This window comes from Lemur catta, chromosome 7 (genome assembly GCF_020740605.2).
Source record: "Lemur catta isolate mLemCat1 chromosome 7, mLemCat1.pri, whole genome shotgun sequence".
Lineage (NCBI taxonomy): Eukaryota > Metazoa > Chordata > Mammalia > Primates > Lemuridae > Lemur > Lemur catta.
Genome location: NC_059134.1, coordinates 101,806,758 through 101,828,333, shown reverse-complemented (window position 1 = coordinate 101,828,333; position 21,576 = coordinate 101,806,758). Strand labels below are relative to the sequence as shown.

Here is a 21,576-nt window from a genome sequence, read left to right as displayed (position 1 = left end):
GAGTTGAGGCAAGGCTAGGGGAGGAGAGATCATGACTGGGAGGAACCCCAAGGGGTGAGCCTGGCCCTGGATGGCCAGGGAGGAGGGTCTGCTAATGTCAGATTCTTTGGGGGAAGCCAGGGGCTCTCATCTGCCCACTGATCACAGTGTGCTGGCTGCCTCCCCAACTGTGCCCTCCCTCCCAGGCAGGAGTTGTCTCCCCAGCCTGTTCCTCCGCACAGAAGACAACACGGAGCACATGGCACATGGCAGCCACCCATGCCTTGGCCAAGTGAGGGAAGCAATGAACATTTGGGAGCACTTGAGGGCTGTAGAGTGAGAAGAGTGCAAAGCACAGTGGTTGGGGGAGTAGCTATGTCAGAGGACAGGGCAGGAAGAGGAGGCCAGGGAGGAGGAGGGAGGAGAAGCCCCGGGAACTCAAGGGCCTGGGGGACAGGGGAGACTGTCCCTGTCCAGACTGTCCAGAGAGGTCAGAGAGGAGGATGGAGAAGGGGATCTCAGCCCCCTGTGTTGGGGCTGAAGGGAGTAGACATGAGGCAGTGCAGAAAGCCTGCTCAGTGTGGGCAGACGTTTGGCAGGAAGGGAGGGAGGGGTGGAAGAGAGGGGAGATATATTTTTGTACCGGGGGAGGGGGTTTCTTTCCTACCCCAAGCCTTGCCAGGTGTCTCAGATCCCATCTCATTTAATCCTCACAGCTACCCTTGGAAGAAGACGCTTCTGATGAAGATGATTGCTATTGGTGGTCTCGCTTTACAAATAAGGAAAATGACTCTTAGAGATGTTAGGCACTTTGCCTAAAGCCACAAAGTCAGTAAGTAGCAGAGAGGAGGTTTAAGCCCAGACTGGTCTGACTCCAAAGCAGGTTCTGTCTACCACCCCACAAGACCAAGGAAGCCCATAACTGGGGCAGCCCCCAGGGAGTAGAATGCTGCTTCGGGGCAGGAATAAGGGCATTGGCCTTCAAAGGCCTCTTGGGAGGCATGGATGATGTCACCTTTCCAAGGGACTACTGGGCTCACCTCCCAGGCCTTGTCTGGTGTCCAGCAAATTCCAGCAGCCTGGGGGAGGGTGAACCCAAGAGTGGGGAGTGGCAGAAGGGGCAGGGCACCAGGGGATTATGGTGGCAGTCATCTGTGCACTGAAACAGCTGACTGTGAAGTTCAATGTGGGTAAGGAGACAAGAAAAGCCAGAACAGCAAGGGGACTGCCCTGGGGTAGGGGTTGAGTCTCATTCCCCCCCTTACCCCACTCTGTCACACTTCCCTGGCTCTGCAAATACTGTTCTGCCTGTTGAAATCTTGCCTCTTCCTCCTCCTTCAAAAGCAAGCTCAGAAGTCCCCTCCTCTTACCTTGGATACCCACCTCTTGCCCTTATCTCCTGGTCCCCGGAGTGCCAGCAACCAAAACAGATTTTCTGACTGCAGAATAGGACGTGCAGGCTGGGGATTCATTGATTCTCATCTACCTACATTCCCTCCATGGTCTCATCTAGTCTCATAGCTTTAAATGTAATACCATCCCCACGCTGACTGCTGAAGTTTGTATCTCCAGCCCGGACCTCTTTCCGAAACTCCAGACTTCGACTACTCCACATTTCCACAAGAACTTGACATGGCCAAGACAGAATTCCCAATCTTCCCCATCCCCACGTCCCAACCTTCTCCTTCCAGAGTCACAATCCACATCTCAATTGAAGTCATTCCATTTTTCCAGTAGCTCAAGCTAAAAACCTTGAAGACATGTTGACTCTTCTCCTCTTTCCCTCACACTCTGTATCCGGTCCACCAGCAAGTGCCGTTGGCTCTACCTTCTATATGCATCGGATCCTGGCACCTGCTCCCACCTCCACCGCTATCCAGCGGTGGAGGATTCATCCCTTGCTTCGCCTATAGCAGTGGCCTCTGTATGGCCCTTCCTTTGACCTTGCCCCTACAGTCATCTCAACCTAGAAGCCAGCCCTACTGTTCCTCCACTCAAACTCTGCAGTGGTGTCCAACTTGCTCTCAGTCCCAAAGTCTTTCAAAACCCACAAGACCTAAATGATCCTCCTCTTACCTGTCTGATTTCACTTCCTACTATTCTCCTCCTGGTCCACTCTACTCCAGCCACACTGCACTTCTTGCAATTCCTCAAACAGTCCAGTCACGCTCCTGTGTGGGGGTTTTGCCCTTGCTGTACCTCGCTTGCACCTGCCCAGAATGCCCTTCACCAACATCCTCATGACTTGCTCCTTCAGATCTTTTTTTGTTTGTTTATTTTTTGACACAGAATCTCACTCTGTTGCCCAGGCTAGAGTGCCGTGGCGGCAGCCTAGCTCACAGCAACCTCAAATTCCTGGGCTCAAGCAATCCTTCTGCCTCAGCCTGGGTAGCTGGGACTACAGGCATGTGCCACCATGCCCAGCTAATTTTTCTATATATTTTTAGTTATCCAGCTAATTGCTTTCTATTTTTTTAGTAGAGACGGGGACTCCCCGCTCTTGCTCAGGCTGGTCTCGAACTCCTGAGTTCAAACGATCCACCCGCCTCGGCCTCCCTGAGTGCTAGGATTACAGGCATGAGCCACTGAGCCTGGCCTTCTTCAGATCTTGACTCAAGTATCACTCCGTTTGCCTGCCCTGAGCATCCTAGTTAAAACTACAAATCCTGACCTCTCCTATCATCTTTCCCCACTTTGTTTTCCTTCACAGAACATATATCACTAACATACTATGTATACTACTTATTCACTTAGTTTATTTTCTGCCTCCTCCTTCTAGGATACAAGAACAGTGCCTTTTCTGTTTGTTATTGTTTTCTTTGCTGCTTGGAACAGTGCCTAGCATACGGCACTCAGTAAATGTTGCTGGGGCCACCACTGTACTGAGCACTACAGATGGAATAATGAGCAAAACCTGAATAAGTCTACAAAGCTTACGTCTGGGGCATCAGTTCTCTAATTTTTGTGGGGAGCACTTCGGAGTGAAGACTCTAGCTCCACCGCTGGAGATTCTGGGGGAGGTCTGGGGGTCTGCACAGCGCACAAACTCGCCAGGGGATTGCGGTGTGGGTTATGTGGGGTTACACTCTGGCCTGTTGGGACAGACTGAAATTAATACTGTCTGGGTGCCTGATGTCTCATCTTAACAGCACCATTCACTCTTTAGCAGTGGTTACATGCCTGCCCACCCTCTAAACCGTGAACTGGCATCTTCCTCCGCCCCGTGCCCTCCCCAACCCTGGGCTCAGCACGGCGTAGGTGTTTACTGAGAAAGCGAATGAATGGAGGGTGAATGAATGGTTAGAAGATGGATGAATGAATAACAGGACTCTAGTTGAAAAGGAATTTCAAGAGTCAGGATCTACAGGGTGGGAACGTTTCCAAAGACTTCCGCTGTGCCCGCAGGCTCGGGAGGGGCTGGTGTTCCAAGGTCGTGACGCAATCGGTCCTCTGTGCAGGTGGCTGTCCCTGCCGGCGGGGGAGCCGCGGAGCGCGGGGACCGCCCTGCCACCCACCCGGCTGCCCAGCGGCGCGCGGGGCTTGGTGGGGCGCGCATCCAGGTCCCGCGTGGCTGTTGCCATAGCTACAGACACAGCCCGGCGAGGGGGCGGGCCCGGCGCGGAGACGTCACTCCCAGCGCGACGCTCCTCCGCGCCTCCCGCCTCTTTCTGGTGCGAGACCCTCGGCCCGCCTCGCCGCGCTCCACCTGCGCGCCTTCTGCCGCTCGCCAGCCCCCCGTTCTGCGCCGGCGCGGTGCCCGCGAGGCGCATGCGCGGTGCTGGGCCCGCCGCTTTGCCTCTGCCGTCGCTGCAGCGGCTGCTGTTGCCGCCTCCCTGTCGGCAAGTGTGTGAAGGAGGAGCTGCGAGTCGCCGCCGCCGCTGCCGCCATGGGGGTGAGTGAGGCAGGGAGAGGAGACGGGAGGTCCAGGGGTGCTCCTCGCTACCGTCGCCCCCTTCGCCCCCATTGTTCCTTAAACCCCTTTTCACGTGACCCCGACCCCTCCGGCCTCACGTGACCCCCAGCCCCCACATGACCTGACTCCCCCATCTCGGGGTCCCCCTGGTCGGCCTAGCCAGGGAATGGGGAGCACCCTTCTCTGGGGCTGCACCCCCTCGGTGCCCCCCGCCGCTCGCGTCGCGCCCGCCTCTTCCTGCCTGGCTGACCGGTTACTGGCCCCCCCAACCACCCCCCGCGCGGCCCCTGAGGTTAGTCCCCCGCCCCCTGCGCCACCCATCACCCGGCTGTCACCAGCTCCGCGGCTTTCCACAACCGAAGCCCACCCTGGCTTGGAGGGAACGGAGGGCCAGAGGAAAGAAGGCGCCCAGCCAAGGTCACACTGGCCTGACTGGGGCTCCAGACCCCACTCCGGTCTCCCGGATCCCAGTCCGCTGCGCTTCCCGCTACTCGAGTTGCAGCAGAGCGGGTTCCCCCAACACTCTTTGGAAACCTCTTCCCCGGTTCCTCCTGCTCCTGATGAACACTCCTCCCTTCCCACCGAGACCTGCCTTCACGGCCTCCCGGTTGCGATGAAGTGGTTATACGACGTGGGTGGTCAGTAGACTTAGTAGTGCAGGTGGCCTTGCAAGCGCAGAGCTGCGCAGGTGAGCCCGGCAGATGGGGGAACCACTGGTGATGGCCGCAGCTGCGGATGGATATTGACCACCTGTGCTTTGCCGGCAGCCTGGAGGCGCGTTTTAGTGCCCTTTCCTGGCATACCGGCTTGGGCAGAAGTTATTTGCGTGTTTCTGTGAGTTCACCTTGCTAAGTCCCAATTAGAACAGTATCAGTTATCCTCCTAAAAAGGTAACTGGCCCTCCGTTTACTGGCTATATTACTATTTACATGGAATTTCCACCACCTTTAGGGAACCCTGACTTTGGAGCCAGAGATACCTCGGTGCCGGCCCCATCTTTGCGGGCTAACAGCATAATATTGTTCCCGTGATTTCGCCTTTGTGTCTTTGAATTTCCTCACCGTGGGGATGCTAATACCTACCCCTTAGGGTAGCAGTGAAGATTAAATGAGATAATGGATGTAAATAGCCAAGGAGCTGCCTCATAAGTAGTGGCTGTTATTTTTGCCTGTATTCTCAGCCTTCACTTTAGTGATCTAAAATAGATTTGTGCTATTTTTAACCCATTGGGTTTGTCACTACTGTTATTAACCTAGATTTTTTTCTCTCACTCAAATGTTTATTGACTGAACAAATCAAGTTAGAAGACAAAAATAGTTGTCTAATCTGTGTCAAAACAAACAGTCATCATTTTATTTTTATTTATTTATTTTTTAGCCAGTCAAATTTAGCAGTGGGGGGTTGAATAGCCATTATTTTAATAAAGAATTCTGGGTAGTGTGTACTTCATATATAGAAAATGAAGTATAGAGACCTTAGGCATATTTAACCCAGATTTTGGTGAAACGGTCCCAGACCCTGCTGTTGCTGAAACTAAATGAAACCTGTATGGCTTAGTAACTGTCTACCAGAATCAGCCAGTACAGACTGAACAGAAAACAAGAAGCATAACATGCCATTCTGGTTCCGCACTTCCTCGTTGAGTGAGTTAAAGTAGCAGGCCCCAGAGATGCTATGATCCTTGCTTCCTTTAAGGCCCCAATCTTATTACTCATACTTCACAGATATGCTTCTCAGAACAGTCCCTACTAAGTCTATTCTGGCATAAAATAGCAACAGAGACACTTAAATTCTCCTCCCTGAAACAGCTGGAGCCCTCTCATCACCCTCATTGCTCATCAGTGGGAGCTGGGGATGCCCCACCTTGGTGTCAGGAAGTCATCATTCCTAGTGGTCACTCTCTGTCTCCGTGCTCCATTTGACAGCATGGCCTCAGACGGAGCACCTTATCTTCAAAGTTCTTTCACCCTAGCTGCCACACATGTGTAGACTTTCAGGAATTAGAATTTAGATCTCTCGTTCTCTTCACCAAAAACAGAAGGTCTTTTCAGATCCTGGCTACCATGTGGGTTGGAGGTACTGACACTGAAAATCTAAGAGATACCAAATTCCTTTTCTAGAAGGTGTCTCCTCCCCACCCCACCCCACATGTTTTTTTCACTTTTCTTTGGGACCCCTAGCAGTCATGGAACTGCATGTGGAGTTACTACTTTGATGGGAATGATGAGGAGAGGATTTTCATAGCTGCATATGAAAACATCTGTATAGCACTTTATAACAAAAAGTGCCATTATAGATGTAATTGCCATGTAGTAGGAGCATGGACTTTAGGGTTCAAACCTGGATTTGAATCTTGGATGATTCATTTAACAAATATGAACTGAGTACCTGCTGTTTGAGTACTGGATATACATTGGCAAATAAAGCAAATATAAACTGTGCCTCATGGTCTGGTAGGAATGGAGAGAGAGTGTGAACCCTACTCCCTGGCTCTGTGACCCTAAAAGTGAAACTCTCTGTGCCTCAGATTTCTCATCAAAGAAGTAGGCACTTGTACCTTGCTGAATTGTAAAGATTAAAATAGATCATCTTTGCTAAAGCACAAGCAGAATCTTTGTAAACAGAAGTTGTTACTGTAAAGAATTTTTATATCCAGGACACTGTCATTTTGTTCTCATAATACTATGATGTTGATGTGGGCATTGTTAGCCCCATTTTATGGATAAGGAAACTGAGGTTCAGAGAAATTGAGCAATTTGCTGAAAAGAGATTAAGTAACTTGCCTAAAGTTTAAAGTCACACAGCTATTAAAAGGAAAAGCTAAGAATCAAATATCAAATCCAGGTCTCTTGACTTGAAATCCCATGCATGCATCTATCTATCTATCTATCTATCTATCTAAGGAAAGACACTTAACAACAATGAGCTTACCATTCACTGTGCATATTTCCCATTTTAATTAGGAGTATTTTCTTATGTCCCTGTAGGACAGCCTTACCCTGACAAGGCAGGAGCAAAGCTAATTGGAACAGGGGGAGACCACTTTTCCTAGTTCAGGGGCGAGCCTCTGCCTGTTTGGCCCAGTCTGCTGCAGCAGCCTCCCTCATGCCCTGTGGGTAGGCAGGGAAGCGCTTAAAGGGGCTCTTTCCTTATCTCAGTCTCAGGCCATGACAGCTCCAGGCCCCACTCAGAGGATTGCCTGGTTTGCCAGTTCTGCATGAATGAGCTCATAGATCTCCTGGAGGCCCAGGCCGGCCTTCCTGCTGCTTGTGCTTTGGAATTACTTCTCTTGCTTAGAAATGAGAGTCTATGGAGGGAATCCAGGTTTCATTGCTTTCTGAGTCCTGGGCATTACACTTGCCTTACAGAGCCTCTGATCCTTCAGCTCTGTGTTGTGGTAAGAGAGCGAGCATGCAGGATGGAGGAAGGGGCCGTACATCTGCTGTGGAGGTGTGCTAGCTTCTGACTGTCCTTACAGGTCTTCCGTAAGGCCAGCGTTTGTGTCCCCATGGTCCTGGAGATGGAGTTGCTTTCGCAAGTCATGCTGGCAGGAGGAGCATTGGCCCAGTCCAGTTAATGCTAAAGCTCATGATCTTTCTGCCTCACTGTGCAGCCCTGGAGACCTTCCATGTGAGGTTTCTCTTTTCCTCACCTCTGCCTTGGGGCAGGGATAGGTAGGGCCTGGGGTGGCACAGTTGGCAAACTGTTACCAAGAAAGATGGACAATGAGAAATGAGTTGCTAAGTGACTGCCTGAGGGTTTCTGAGGTCTTAGGCCTTATGTTGGCAGGCATGAGAAGGTCTTTGTTGATGACTGAGTGGAAGTCCACTACGCTGAAAGTAGCTCTCCCAGTGGGAGACAGCAGGGCTGGTGGAACAAACACTGGATCTGTGTGGCCTAACCCCTGGGATTGAGTCTTCCCTCTGTCGCTTACTCTCTGGGGAACTCTGAACGAGTCACATCATCCCTTCGAGCCTCAGTTTCCTCAGATATAGAGGGAGGTGATGGTTTCTGTCCTGGGAATTGACATGCATAATGTTTGTGAAAGTACTTTGCAAGCTTGGAGTATCTCAATGTTGTCTTGAAACCCAAATTCCTGGAGAAAAAGATGGAGATGCTAAAACTTCTCCATGGTAGAGAGCTGGTAGTTCTGTCCCGAGATTCCAGCCTTATACGGACTGCCTATTTATTCTCTTTCTGTTTCTTCCTCTAGGAGGTAAGAGGTGTGATCTAGCCTGGCTCCCTGCACAGTGCTTAGTCAGAAGATAGTTAATAGCTGGTGTTGGTAGGATTTGTACCTATCAGCAATCCCTGTGAGTTCCTGGTATCTGAACTCTTATGCCTCCTGGTTGCTTGAAGTAGGTGAGCAGTGGTATTCCTTGGAAAATCAAGGGCAGAATTTATCCAGAGAAACTTTCCCAGTAGCTGGTTTTTCAACTCACATAGAATGTTAATCTCTCTGAGTGCCCTTTCCTGGAGCCAGCCAGTGTCAGGGCTAGGATATAATTAGGGGTTGTCAAACCTCTTTCCAGAGAGCTCAGGGAAAGGGAGGGTAGGGGTCAGAAGAGGCTGTGCTGTTGGTAAGAAGCAGAGCCAGCTAACCAGGGCCTTTGGGGTGCCTTCCAGGAACTCCGGGTGTGTGGGTGCACCTCTACATGCCTGTGCTCTCTGGTCCTCCTTGGGAGTAAGAATGAGAGCTATCATTTATAGAGCACATGCCAGATTAACCCTCATGGGTTTGATACCTTCAGGGAGGTTTTAAGAGCCTCACTCAGCAGACCAGGGGAGGAGGCTCAGAGAAAAGGCTGTATCCTGTCCTAGGACTGCAGGGAGTGGAGAGCAGGAGAGGCTTTGGACGAGGTCGGTCAGACTCTAGAGCCTGGCTATTCCCTGTGTTAGAGGGAGAGAGAGAGGTCCCATTAGGCCTGAGAGAACCCCACATCTGCCTCAAAACAGGATCTTATCTAGGTGCAGCCGTGGGCGATGTGCCATTTGCCCCTCTGTGCAAGGAGAAGCCTCCGTTTGCTCCTCCCCTTGCCTGTGTGCTTGCAACTTGGTCTTGCTGGCCATGTGTCAGGGACAACTCTGTCCCGAGGTGAACCCCTTGGGGCTCTGCACTCTGCCCTTGTTGCTAGGTTCATGGTGTGCCTGCCACTCATTGGCCTTGACTGAGCCGAGCTTCTGGTGAATGGCTCTGTATCCTTAAGCCAGAGCACCATGGCCCCAGCCTGAAATGGGACCCAGCTCCCATAGGAACTGCCTCTGACCAGATTTTTATTTCCCGAAGCTGGGAGACCCTGAAAAAACTTTATTAAATAAACTTAGAATCAGCCATCAGCAGCAACCTCATATGCTATCTCCTCTCTGAAAGCTGTCCTAAATGTGCCTAAAATTGGGTGTTCCCTCCTTAGGAGGGAACAGATGAGTGAATATTTACTGGGTGCCTGCTGAGGGCCAGCTCTGCTGCAGGTGTTATCAGCTTTCTCACTGGGTCCCCATAGTGACCCGTGCTCAGGAGGGTCAGTACTCTTCCTGAAAGGAAGCTGAGAAGTCTAGTGACGCTCCTAGGGACTCACCACTATGAAGCGATGTTACCTACAAGTGTGTGGCCTGTGGATGCAGGGACCTTTTTGTTCCTCAAAGGCAAAGTGAAGTCTTTGGTTGGCTACAGCCCTTCAGCCTACGTTGCTTTTCCCTGTTGCAGAGAAAGTCGAGCAAAGCCAAGGAGAAGAAGCAGAAGCGGTTGGAGGAGCGAGCAGCCATGGATGCCGTTTGTGCCAAAGTGGATGCCGCCAACAGGGTGACTCTCCTCTCCTTCCCAGTCCCTGAAATCTTGGGATTGCAGCTTGGTTTTTAGATTGGCTTCTCTTGGCGCCACCCTGTGGTGTCATTGTGATATACCTGCGCACGCAGCCTCTGCCTCCTTGCAGGGCCTGGGAATGAGCCCCGGCACCTCTGACTGGGCTGTGAGAGTTGGGAGGAGGTGTCAGCACTTGGCCCAGGTGTTCAGGGAAATGTGGATCCCAGTGGAAGTGGCTGCTTCTCTGTGTGTGGGGAAGAGGGTCTGGAGAAATTTTTGTTAGGAGTTTGCATTCTAGGGAAGAAACTTCTTGATGAAATGTAGTATACTCTTTTCTCATTGATTTCTTCAAACATTTCTTAACTGCACATGAGGCACTGAAGGCTGTGGGGGGCTGAGGGGATGCAGTGGCCTGGTCTTCCAGGGGCCGCAGTCAGGGCAGGAGTAGCTGTGGATCTGAACACCAGATGGACCAGGCCAGGAACAGCCTGGTAGTTTGTGGCTTTCCAACTGAAGTGGGAATTCTGATCATCCTTCCTGCCCCCATTTCATATCCCATTTTTTGGTCATTCTTTTAGCCCACTCATAGTCAACACTCCACATTTATAGGGATGTGGCTCAGGGATATGATTTTCCATTTGGGGTTTTGGCCAGGTGAGGTCAGTTGGGGCCTGCTTCTCAGAGGTGGGAGAGCAGATCACACGGCCTCTCCTTTGTGTTGGCTGTGCTGTGAGCAGGTATTATGCCCATAGGCCAGTAAAGTGTCCTCATACCTTGTCAAATGACACTGAACTTAAATCTCTTGACTTTCTTACCAAAGCCATCCTCCTACATAGTGACTTCAGAGCTGAGGCTGATGGTGGGCTCTGTGAGGCTGCTCCTAGGGCCAGAGCTGACCTCCTAATGTGGGTCCTCACAGTGTCACACTCCCAGAAAACAGGGCTCTGGGCAGGGCCTGCACCTCCACCACACGTGTCTGTGCTATTCTCTTTTCTTTCCCTCCACAGCTTGGAGACCCTCTAGAGGCTTTCCCAGTGTTCAAGAAATATGATCGAAATGGGTGAGTTGTGTTTAGTGTTCCTAGCTGTTGTCTTCTTGAATGTCTTCAGGACGTCACCTCTCCAGAGAAGGCTTCCTCAGACCCAAACTTTCCCATTCTTCTTCATTATTATGAAAAAGCAGAAACTGGCTAGTGCCCTCTATTGATATAAAATCCCACTGTTAGGATGACAGAGGAATCTGTAAATGAGCAAAGATTTCACTGAATCTCACATGTCTCTTTAGGACTTGCTCTCTCTGTGCAAAGAATCATTGAGCTGAAATAAATTTGGAAAATTGTCTAGGCTAACATCTTCATTTTATACGTGGGAAACTGAGGCTCAGAGAAGTCAAAGAAGGTTTCTGTGTTTACAGAGTTTACCCCTGACAGCTGAGGGGACTTTTAATTCCAATCCAGTGCTCTTGCCCTGAGTATATAGTATAATTGCTAAAAGTCACTTATTGGCTGTTTGACCCTGGACAAATTATTTAACCTCTCTGTCCCTCAATTTTCTAATCAGAAATGGGTCTAATAGGCCAGGCGTGGTGGCTCATGCCTGTAATCCTAGCACTCTGGGAGGCCAAGGTAGATGGATTGTTTGAGCTCAGGAGTTCAAGACCAGCGTGAGCAAGAGTGAGACCCCATCTCTACTAAAAATAGAAAGAAATTATATGGACAACTAAAAATATATATATAGAAAAAATTAGCTGGGCATGGTGGTGCATGCCTGTAGTCCCAGCTACTCGGGAGGCTGAGGCAGGAGGATCGCTTGAGCCCAAGAGTGTGAGGTTCCTATGAGCTAGGCTGATGCCGTGGCACTCTAGCCTGGGCAACAGAGTGAGACTCTGTCTCAAAAAAAATAAATAAAGAAAGAAAAAGAAAAAAGAAATGAGTCTAATAGTACTTTCCTCATGGAGTTTTCAGAAGGATTAGATATAGAGTGTTAGTTCCTGGAGTGTACTAAAAGCTAGGTGTTAGCTGTTATTACACTGATCCAGTTTACTGTAGGATCAGGATTACAGGACTCCTCCCCGTTGTTTGTCCTTTTGGTTTATAAAATAAGCATAATCTGTCTTACCTGAGATGCTGTTCACGAGTCATGCTTCTATAATGTAACACCTTGGCTTTCGGAAAAACAGGGGTTATGGTGTCTAAGAGGTGTGGGTTGAATTGTAGCTGGGCCTCTTATTAACTTTAGCTGGACAAGTCACTCATACTCCTCAAGCCTGATTTTCTTACCTGTCAAGGAGGATGATGCTGCCAAACTTGCAACGTTTTTTTAAGGAGGAAAGAGAATATATCTAGCTCAGTAAGTGGCAGCTGGTATGAGTATTTTAATGAACAAAATAGACAAATACAGATACTTGAATTATGAAGCAGGTAACTCTCCATTTGCCTTTCATAGATGCATTTGAATTTTGTAGCATCACACTTATTGATTCTTCCTGTTTGATCAGATGCATTACAGTTCCTCTGGCAGCTTTGTCATTCAACTTCTGGGAAGTCCTTCAAGGTAGTTTACAGATCCTTTACTGTGATATCTCTTAGCGTTTCCACAGTCCACATTCCTGCTGACTTCCAGAAATAAGGAATAGCTCTGAAGCAGGCATTGCCAGCCAACTCTGGGCTCCTTTTGTGCCTTGAATTTTGTGTGATCCTTGTGGCTGCGATCCTACTTTCACATACTTAAATTAAAGGTGAATGTAGAATTTATACCTGCAGACAGACTTTGGACATTTTGTAGTTAAGACAGATGCAGTGCTGTGTTTGGGTCTGCTACCTTGTTGGTACTTGAGAAGACAGGAAGACTTTGGGGTTAAGGGCAGGAAGTTCTGAATTTACGAGACTGGGCATGTATGCTGCTCATGTGATGTGCCAGTCAGCAGAGGTGATGGTGGATTCCAGTGGGAACACCCTCTAAGGGTTGTGTCAAAAGCCACTGAAAGATACTGATGTGGGAGCTCCTTAAAGGCTTAGAGTTTGCTTGTTTCTGTCCTTTCAGGATGTGGTACTACTTAGAGAATGTCATTTCACTGGCCAAGGAGTTTGACTGTATTTTGCTTAAGTTTCATTTAGAAATGGATACCTTCATGCCTACAGCATTCGTTAGTCTAGGAAAACAGCGTTGGGTTGGCTCCTGCTCTACCCTGTCTGATCAGCCAAGAATACCTGCTACAGAGGCAGAGGCAGAGGCAGAGGCAGGCGGGACTCCTGGCAGGGGGTTGTTGAGCCATAGTCGTCTTCTTTTTTTTCTTTTTACACTGATTATCAGTGTCAGTGTGTAGAGCCACTGTCTTTTTTTTTTTTTTTTTTTTTTTTTGAGACAGAGTCTCCCTCAGTCACCCTGGGTAGAGTGCCGCAGCATCAGCCTAGCTCACAGCAACCTTAAACTCCTGGGCTCAAGCAATCCTCCTGCCTCAGCCTCCCAAGTAGCTGGGACTACAGGCGCTCGCCACCATGCTTGGCTAATTTTTTGTTTCTATTTTTAGTTGACCGGCTAATTTTTCCTATTTTTAATAGAGACAGGGTATCACTCTTGCTCAGGCTGGTCTTGAACTCCTAACCTCAAGCAACCCTCCCTCCTTAGCCTCTCAGAGTGCTAGGATTACAGCGTGAGCCACCTGGCTGGCTGAGCCATAGTCTTCTTGAAGGGCCTGAGGTCCCCCAGCAGTTCTGAAGGCAGAAAGGAGAGGTCAGGTGGAAGCCCAGTGAGATGTCAGTTCACAAAGCAACAGGAAAAATGCCTAAAAGCAGGAACTAAGCAGAAAAACAATGTTTATAACAAAGTACAGAAGAGACCAAGAGGTTAGGAAAAGAGCAAAGAGGTAGCAGAGAGGGACAAGAAATTTACGAAGTGCTTTGGCTGGTAAGGATGGTGCAGGGAGGCAGGAAACGGGTCTTGTGGTTAGGGTGATGGGCTGGGTGGTGACGGGGTTAATCTCAGCCTGAAAGGTTCGGTTCCTGCATAGCCACCTTTCCCAGTCATGTTGGGGAAGGGGCAGGGTTGGCTTTTTGCCAGAAAGTGACTGAGACTAGGCGTGCCTCCCTGCTACAATTTCAGGGAGGAACAGCAGTGCCCTGGCAGGAGCTCTGAACCTACAACCAGCTCCTAACAACTCCTTTGTCCTCTTCTCAGGTTGAATGTCTCCATTGAATGTAAGCGAGTGTCTGGACTAGAGCCAGCCACTGTGGATTGGGCCTTCGACCTGACCAAAACAAATATGCAAACCATGTAAGCATGGCCGACATTCCCCAGTTGGCTTTTCTCTTCCACACTTCCCTGTCCTGACTGCCCCCAAATTCCCCAGGTATGAGCAGAGTGAGTGGGGCTGGAAGGACCGAGAGAAACGAGAGGAAATGACAGATGACCGAGCCTGGTACCTCATTGCTTGGGAAAATAGTTCTGTCCCCGTTGCCTTTTCTCACTTCCGGTTTGATGTGGAGTGCGGGGATGAAGTCCTGTACTGGTAGGAGCCCCGGCTTGGGTGGGGTGGTGCGGTCGGGAGACCCTGGTGATCCTCTGGGCACTCCATCCAGGTGGCAAAGCCCACTGGGCCTGTCGGTCTGTGAGCTGCCAGGGGCTGCAAGCTCCTCCAACAGACCTTGTAATCTCTTCATGTCCCATCCTGCACGCTCACCTCTCTGCTTTTCTCACCCAGCTACGAAGTTCAGCTGGAAAGCAAGGTGCGGCGGAAAGGCCTGGGGAAGTTCCTCATACAGATCCTGCAGCTCATGGCCAATAGGTAAAGGCCCTGCGAGTCCTTCATTTAGAAGGAGCTGTCACTGAGGCATCCACTATTCTTCAAGCCTCCTTGGAGGATAAGGCTCAGGAATGTTTTGGGAGTAAGATGCTGTCAGGAGATGCTCCCTGCCTTGCTGTGACTGTGTTTATACAGTCAGCTCAGCGCAGCAAGCATCTTTTGAGTGCCTGATGTGTGCCAAGTTCTGTACCTAAGGAATGGGACTACAGAGAGGAAGTGAGAAAGATCCCCGCTCTGGAAGAAGCCAGTCAGGTGGGGGCCCCAGACCTCTGGAGGCTAGAGGTGGGACTCAGGAAGACTTCTTTTTCTTTTTTTTTAGAGACAGGGTCTTGCTCTGTCATCAGGCTGGAGGGCAGTGGTGTGATCATAGCTCACTGAAGCCTTGAACTTCTGGGCTCAAGTGATCCTCCTCCCTCAGCCTCCTGAGTAGCTGGGACTACAAGTGCATGCCACCACACCTGGCTAATTTCTTTTCTTTTTTTCTTTATTTAATTTTTAGTAGAGATGGGGTCTTACTCTTGCCCAGGCTGGTCTTGAACTCCTAGCCTCAAGCGATCCTCTTGTCTTGGCCTCCCAAAGTGCTGGGATTACAGGTGTGAGCCACCATGCCCATCTAGGATCACTTCTTTTTTCTTTTTTTTTTTTTTTGAGACAGAGTCTCGCTTTGTTGCCCGAGCTAGGGTGAGTGCCGTGGCGTCAGCCTAGCTCACAGCAACCTCAAACTCCTAGGCATAAGCGATCCTACTGCCTCAGCCTCCCGAGTAGCTGGGACTACAGGCATGTGCCACCATGCCCGGCTAATTTTTTTTCTATATATATTTTAGTTGGCCAGATAATTTCTTTCTATTTTTAGTAGAGACAGGGTCTCGCTCTTGCTGGTCTCGAACTCCTGACCTCGAGCGATCCACCCGCCTCGGCCTCCCAGAGTGCTGGGATTACAGGCACGAACCACTGCGCCCGGCCTAGGATCACTTCTTAGGGTGAAAGGAAATAGCAGGCAGAGACAGGAGAGAGAGGAAGCATGGCTTTAATCTCTGTTTCTCTTTCTAAAAGGTGCTTGCTCTACTTTCTTCTAGCACACAGATGAAGAAGGTTATGTTAACGGTATTTAAACACAATCATGGCGCCTACCAGTTCTTCAGAGAAGCGCTGCAGTAAGGAGCTCGGCCTTGGTGTGGTCCTTCTGGGTGGTAGGAGGTGCCTGCCCAGTGCCATTGTCCAGGTCCTGGCCCCCACTCATCCTGATGCTGTGCTGCCAGCCCATTGGTCTGTGGGGGCTCAAGATTGGTGAGATGGTGTGGCAGTGCTGTCTGGCTTGGTCCCCTGCCCCTCTCCTGTGCCCTCATCCGAGGAGCCTCATTAGTGTGGCTGGTGGAAAAGTTCTCAGGTCAGGGAGGAAGGCATTCAGCTGTCTACAACCAACCCTTTTCTCCTGCCTGCCTTGCAGATTTGAAATTGACGACTCTTCCCCTAGCATGTCTGGTTGCTGTGGAGAGGATTGCTCCTATGAGATCCTGAGCCGGAGGACCAAGTTTGGGGACAGCCAGCACTCCCATGCAGGCGGACACTGTGGTGGCTGCTGCCACTGAACTCCCAGAGCCACTTGCAAGTCACAATGATGTCTCCTAAGGCCTATCCTCTTCCCTGGTCTCATGCCGCTTGCCAGGTGCCCTCAGAGCTGGTGCCTCCTCAGCCCGGCACATGCCAGGCTGTACCCTGAGAGCACAGAACCGTGGGGTGGAGGTCCAAACTACCCCTCCTCCTCTCTCCTAGAAGACCAGAGTGCCAGGAGGGAGTGGAGAGGGAAGAGCTGGCGGAGGCCCAGCCATAACACTCATCCGCACACAGTGGCTTCCTCTTTGTTTGGTTCCCCCACTTCTCTGCAGCTGGATTCTCGACAGCTCCCCCCACAATACACCTGGACAAATGGAATGCTCATGCCCACCTTTATGAAAGTCCTGGAGTCCTGGGTCTGCTTGTCCACAAAGAGGAATGGACCCAGTGTAGGATCTGGACATAGAGAGAGGCTTCAGAGAGGCTCATGCTTTCGTGGATGGAACGCTCTGATGGAGACTGTGGGAAGATCTTTTGAGCCAAGATACAAGGAAGCAAGGAAAGCTCTTCCTAGCTGTTTTAATGGATCCATGGAGTGAAGTTGTCTTGGGACCAGCCGACGCTGGGAGGAAGGCGGCCTCTCTCTCTATCAGTGTCAGTGAGAGAGAGGCTGAGAGGACCAGGAACAAGGTGCTGTGTTGGGACTGCTGTGGGCATGATGGCTTCTCTGGGCTCCTGGATTTTGCTGCATTCTAAGCTTAAGCTCTTAATCTCACGGCAGTGACTTGAGCTTTTCATCCATAGAAGAAAGCCAGGGGTTTTGCTTGTTCCTCTCTCTTGCCCCTCACCACTCTTTTTCCCCTGTCTCTCGCCTCTACCCTAGATACCTCTGTTCTTAGTCTCAAGGGGGGAGTAACATCAGGGAGCCCCTCATCTTCCCCCAGAAGGACCCCTCATTCCTGGTGTAGTTAATGCCGTTTCCTCCCATCTCTTGGTGCTGATAGTTCTCTGAAGGTGGGGCATCCCTCCCCACCGCCACCCTCCCTCTTCAGAGAGCCCCCAGCCAGCAGCAGGCCTCTCTGCCTGCACTCCCCAGCCTCGCCCCTCGCTGCCTCAGTGAGGCACTAGTGCCACTGCCTGGCCCAGGCGAGCCATAGCTCAGGCTACAACAGGAATGCCTCTCAGTGGCCAAAACAGCTGCTTTTCTGTCTCTGGTGTCACCCTGTGGGAGCAGGGGGAGGAGAAGGCCTTCCTCCTCTCTTAAGGGATAGGATGCAGGCTTAGAACCTATAGTCATCCTCATCTCTAGGCCCTGTTCCTGTTCCAGGGAAGACAAACCAAATCCTTATCAAGGAAAAAGCACCTAACACCTCCCCTTGGGCATCCCTGAGCTCTGCTTTAGGGAGTGTCATGAAGGTTCTAGTCTTTGTGAAGTTGCTCTCATGGAAGTCTATCAGTCCCTCTGACCTTAGTGTCTGCTCACATCCTGCCCTCTGCCCAGCTCATGCAGTCTGTCCTGGCCGATCTCCCCAGAGTGGTCCTTGCTTCTCACCTGGATTCCTGCTTGTGCAGGGGCCTGTGCGTGCTGGGCCTCCCCTGCCCAGCCTGGCCCTTTGCTGAGCACTCTGCCCTGCTTTTGACCTCACCAGCAGTGGGACTGGGTGCTCCTTGGATAGGGCCTCGCAGCTTTACACTGGAATGTCTACCTTTGCCCTACTCTGCTGGCTCCCAGGGGGTTTCACCCCAGGTGAGAGTTGAACTTGCTGGGAGGGGATTGGTAGACTCTCCTAAGAATCATGAAATGACAGAAGCATGTTTAGGAAGAGGTTTTCCTCTGATCCCTGTCTCTCAAAGGACGCAGAATGATAAATATTTATTGTCTTAGATCATGGATTTCTGATACCTCCCACTTAAGGGGACCAAGAGGAGGCCCCAGTGTAAATCCCATGTAAGGTGAGTTCAGTGTATGTTTTCTCTTTCCGGTGATTGGACACCTGGCACCAAGCCTATTGGTAGACAGGCACTCGGTGCATGCCCTGCTCACCCCAGCCTCCGCAGGCCACACCCCCAAGAGCTGCTCAGGAGGTCTGGGCTGGGGCAGGAGAGGTGTCTGAGACCAGCAGATCACTCTGTTGTTGGTGTCGAGCCCGTTAATCTCTAAAACATCAGTCTTTCTCCACTTGTCCTAGGTCTTGGTTTTGAGAAGCATAGCAGGCCTTTTTGTCTGTTGTTTTTTGTTTGGGACATGTTAAGATATTTTGTAAGATTTTAAAAGTTTTAGTTGTATTCATCCTATTTCAGGTTATTTCGGTTGGCGTCAAATGTGTATAGGACACATGTGTATGGTTCTTTTTAACCTTTTCTGGTCTTTTTAGAGGGAATTTCAAATATAAACTCCTTCTTGATATATGTATTTTTTTCTTTAGCAATTTGTTATCACTGGAATCAAAGGGAAAAAGTGATCTCTTTTTGCATTGGTTGGATTTGTATGTCACAAATAAAAGACACTTTGTTCAGCCTGGGTTGGCTTCCTAACGCTGGGGTGCAATGGGCAGCGTGGGCTCAGGAATCCCCGGACCCTGAGACGGTGCCAGTGTTGGGTGTAAACCCTGGGAGGCACATAGCTGTGATGGCCCCATGCCTTGTCCAGGGAAGAGGCCTCGGGTCTGAGAAAACCTCAGTGTGTCCAGGGCAAGCAGCCAGAGGTGGGAACAGTGACCAAATGTATATGTTTTTGCCATTTCACAGAAGTTCTGGGTGGAGGTCAGAGGTGTTCTGAGGGGTGCCTGCTTCACATCCTGGAGAGAGTCCCAAGCTGGGCATTGTGACATTTGACATCTGTGGCCAAACAAATTCCAGTGCTTGTGTGTGGGAGTTGAAAAGATGAGAGTTTCTTTCCTCTCTTTCACTTTGTTGAGTTACTCGGAATATTCTTTTGTTTCTTAAAAAGACTCCCCCCATCTTCCCTCCACTCACAAAAGAGAAGACAAAGGCTCCAAGGAAGGGTAACTCACATCAGGCCTGACAGGGCAGGAAAGTTAAGAGCTGGGGGAGGCTCTGACTCCTAGTGTGACAGATGGAGCTATGCAGCCTGTTCCCCAGGCAGGGCTCCTGCCAGTCCCCAGCCCACAGGGAGCTGGGAGGAAAGACAGGAAGTGGGCCAGGGGGCTGGAGCTCAGACGCACTTCCTGTGGACAGTGGAGGGGCCACCCTTGCCACACTTCTGCTTGGTGATCCACATCTGCTAGAAGGTGGAGAGGGAGCCCCTGGTCCACACGGAGTGTTTGTGTTCAGGCAGAGCAATGATCTGGAGAAGGAGGGGTGGGTCCCAGCTATAGCAGGTTGTGGCCTGTGCCTGGTGGGCAGGTGTTACTTTTGAGGCCCAAAGAAAGGTATCACAACCCTTGGGAAGGAAGAGAGCAATTTGCTGGGATAATCACACCGTGAATTTCTCATGTGACAAAAATTTGCCCCTCAAGTTCTTTGTTCCTTGAAGGCTGCGTTTTACCCTAGGCAGAAATTTCTTGGAATGGCCACAGTGGCAGGGTGTGGGGCCCTGCCTGCATCACTGCTGGCTGAGTGCCAGGAGGGCTGAAGTCTGCACCCACCTCTGCCACCTTCCTGAGTGGCCAGGGACCCTCGGGGTCCTCTGCAGTGGCTGTCTGCAGTGACTCCAGGGGGCTGCCTCTACCCCTGCCTCCAGCTGCATGCAAGCTACCTTGCTCAGGTGGTACTTGCTGACCTGGCACACCTTTGTCGAGCAGATGGAGCCCGAGGCGCAGCCGCAGGGTGAGTGGTCTTTTAGGGCCGGAGCTGGTTTGAGAAGGACTGGATTTCCCCAGTGGGAGGGACACTGGTCACCAGGCAGTTTCTGCTGCCAGGCTTTGAAGGTAGTTCAAATTAGGGGCAGGTTTTCTTGGTTCTTGCTAGAACACTCCTTCCCCAAGTGCAACAGAGTCTGTCCTGTGCCTCTGAGTGCAGGCTGGGGCAGAGGGAGAGGTGGAGCTGAGGAGCCTGGCAGACTACAGCTGCTGCAGTCGCAGTGTTGCTGGGATCCGAGGGGGAGGGAAACATTTGGTGAGCTCATACTTAGTGCTTGCTGTGCTGCGTACTGTGGAGCGTTTTACTCATATTCTCTCATTTAATCCTTACAACAACCCTGTTCCATGGGCAGTGGCATTACTCTAAGCTGAAATTGAGCCAGGTGTGGTTGCGCACACACCTGTAGTCCCATCTATTAATTTTTGGGAGGCTGAGGTGGGAGGATCGCTTGAGCCCAGGAGTTTGAGGCTGCAGTGAGTAGTGATCATGCCACTGTGTTCCAGCCTGGGCAACAGAGCAAAACCCCATCTCTTAAAAAAAAAGAAATTGAGAGTCCCAGAGTGAAAAAACTCCAAAGTCCCTGCCCTCCCAGGCTGCCCTCCTCCACAGAGGCTGTGAAGCCTGATTTCTCCTTCCTGAGGAAGAGCCACCTGCCCCAGGGGCCCCACCCCGCTACCCCCTTGCTTTTCACAGGGCCGGGGCCAGGGCAATGATATCCAATCTGCAATGCCAGGGTGAGAGATGGTGCCTGGACAGGATGTTGGTTTCTGTGAAGTCCAACTACATTTCTGAATTCTGCCCATGCTGAAGTGAACAAGGTGAACTGTAAAGTTGTATTGGGGCTTTAGGAATATCTGCAGTGGGGTCTTAATTACATAAAGATGAGCATTTGCTACAGAATGGCAGGGGAAGGGCTGTCCCTGCTGGGGCTGCGGTCACACCACGTGGCCCTGGTGCTTCATGCAGGCCAACTCAGTGGAGGAAGAGGCACTGAGGAATGGGACTGGGTGAAGAAGGACCAGGACCCTCAAAGGGGTGGGGGCTATTTAATTTGGGGAAGGGTGCAGGAGTCAGGAGCAGAGTTGGTGCTGGCTGCAGGTGCCCTGGGGGTTGGGTCCAGCTCTCCTGGCTGTGGACTAACAGGGTCACAGCACTAGGCCCTGTACCTCTGTGGGGTCCTGCTCTGGCACAGGAGTGTGTTGTTGCAAAGAGTGGGGCCAAGGAGGTGACTTATACACTAGGGGCCCTCTCTGGCCTCCCCCACCCCGTCACTAGTGGTGACAAAGGCGTAGCCATGTGCAGTGAAGGTCTTCATGAGGTAGTGAGGTCTCAACCTGCCTGGTCCAGGCCTGGATGGCATGGGGCAGCACATAGCCCTTGCACTTGGGCATGTTGTGAGTGTTGCTGTCCCTCGTGACTAGCATGATGCCTGGCAGATGGGCTACACAGGGGCTTTGGACTTGGGAGTTGTGGGGGAGTGCTCGTGTGGTTGCCTTACGTCCTGAGTGTTGGATCCAAGGAGTTGGGAAAGGTGGGGTATGAGGCTGGAAGGGCGTAGGGGCCCAGGGATAGGGTGCTTGGTTGCAGGGTGTTAGGGCCCTCCTGGCAGTAGAAGGGGTGTCAGGAAACAATGAAAAGGAGGAGGGACCCATCCTAGGCTGGTCAGTAGTCCAGAGGTGGAGAGAGGTCCCCAGGGATTACAGCTGTG

At 51.1% G+C, this 21,576-nt stretch overlaps 1 protein-coding gene across 2 annotated transcripts; it reads left to right on the top strand.

Moving 5' to 3' along the window:
• The first annotated feature begins 3,678 nt into the window (after positions 1–3,678).
• On the top strand, positions 3,679–18,556 carry NAA40 (N-alpha-acetyltransferase 40, NatD catalytic subunit). 2 transcript variants are annotated; one of them, XM_045556235.1, is made up of 8 exons: positions 3,717–3,871; positions 9,597–9,692; positions 10,700–10,752; positions 13,868–13,963; positions 14,040–14,198; positions 14,391–14,474; positions 15,569–15,646; positions 15,940–18,556. In XM_045556235.1, the coding sequence occupies exons 1-8, from the start codon at positions 3,866–3,868 to the stop codon at positions 16,079–16,081; spliced, it is 714 nt and encodes a 237-aa protein (XP_045412191.1). In that variant the 5' UTR covers positions 3,717–3,865; the 3' UTR covers positions 16,082–18,556. The 2 variants fall into 2 exon arrangements, with proteins under 2 accessions (XP_045412192.1, XP_045412191.1); XM_045556236.1 differs by lacking the exon at positions 9,597–9,692 and having other exon boundaries at positions 3,679–3,871.
• Positions 18,557–21,576: the final 3,020 nt, after the last annotated feature.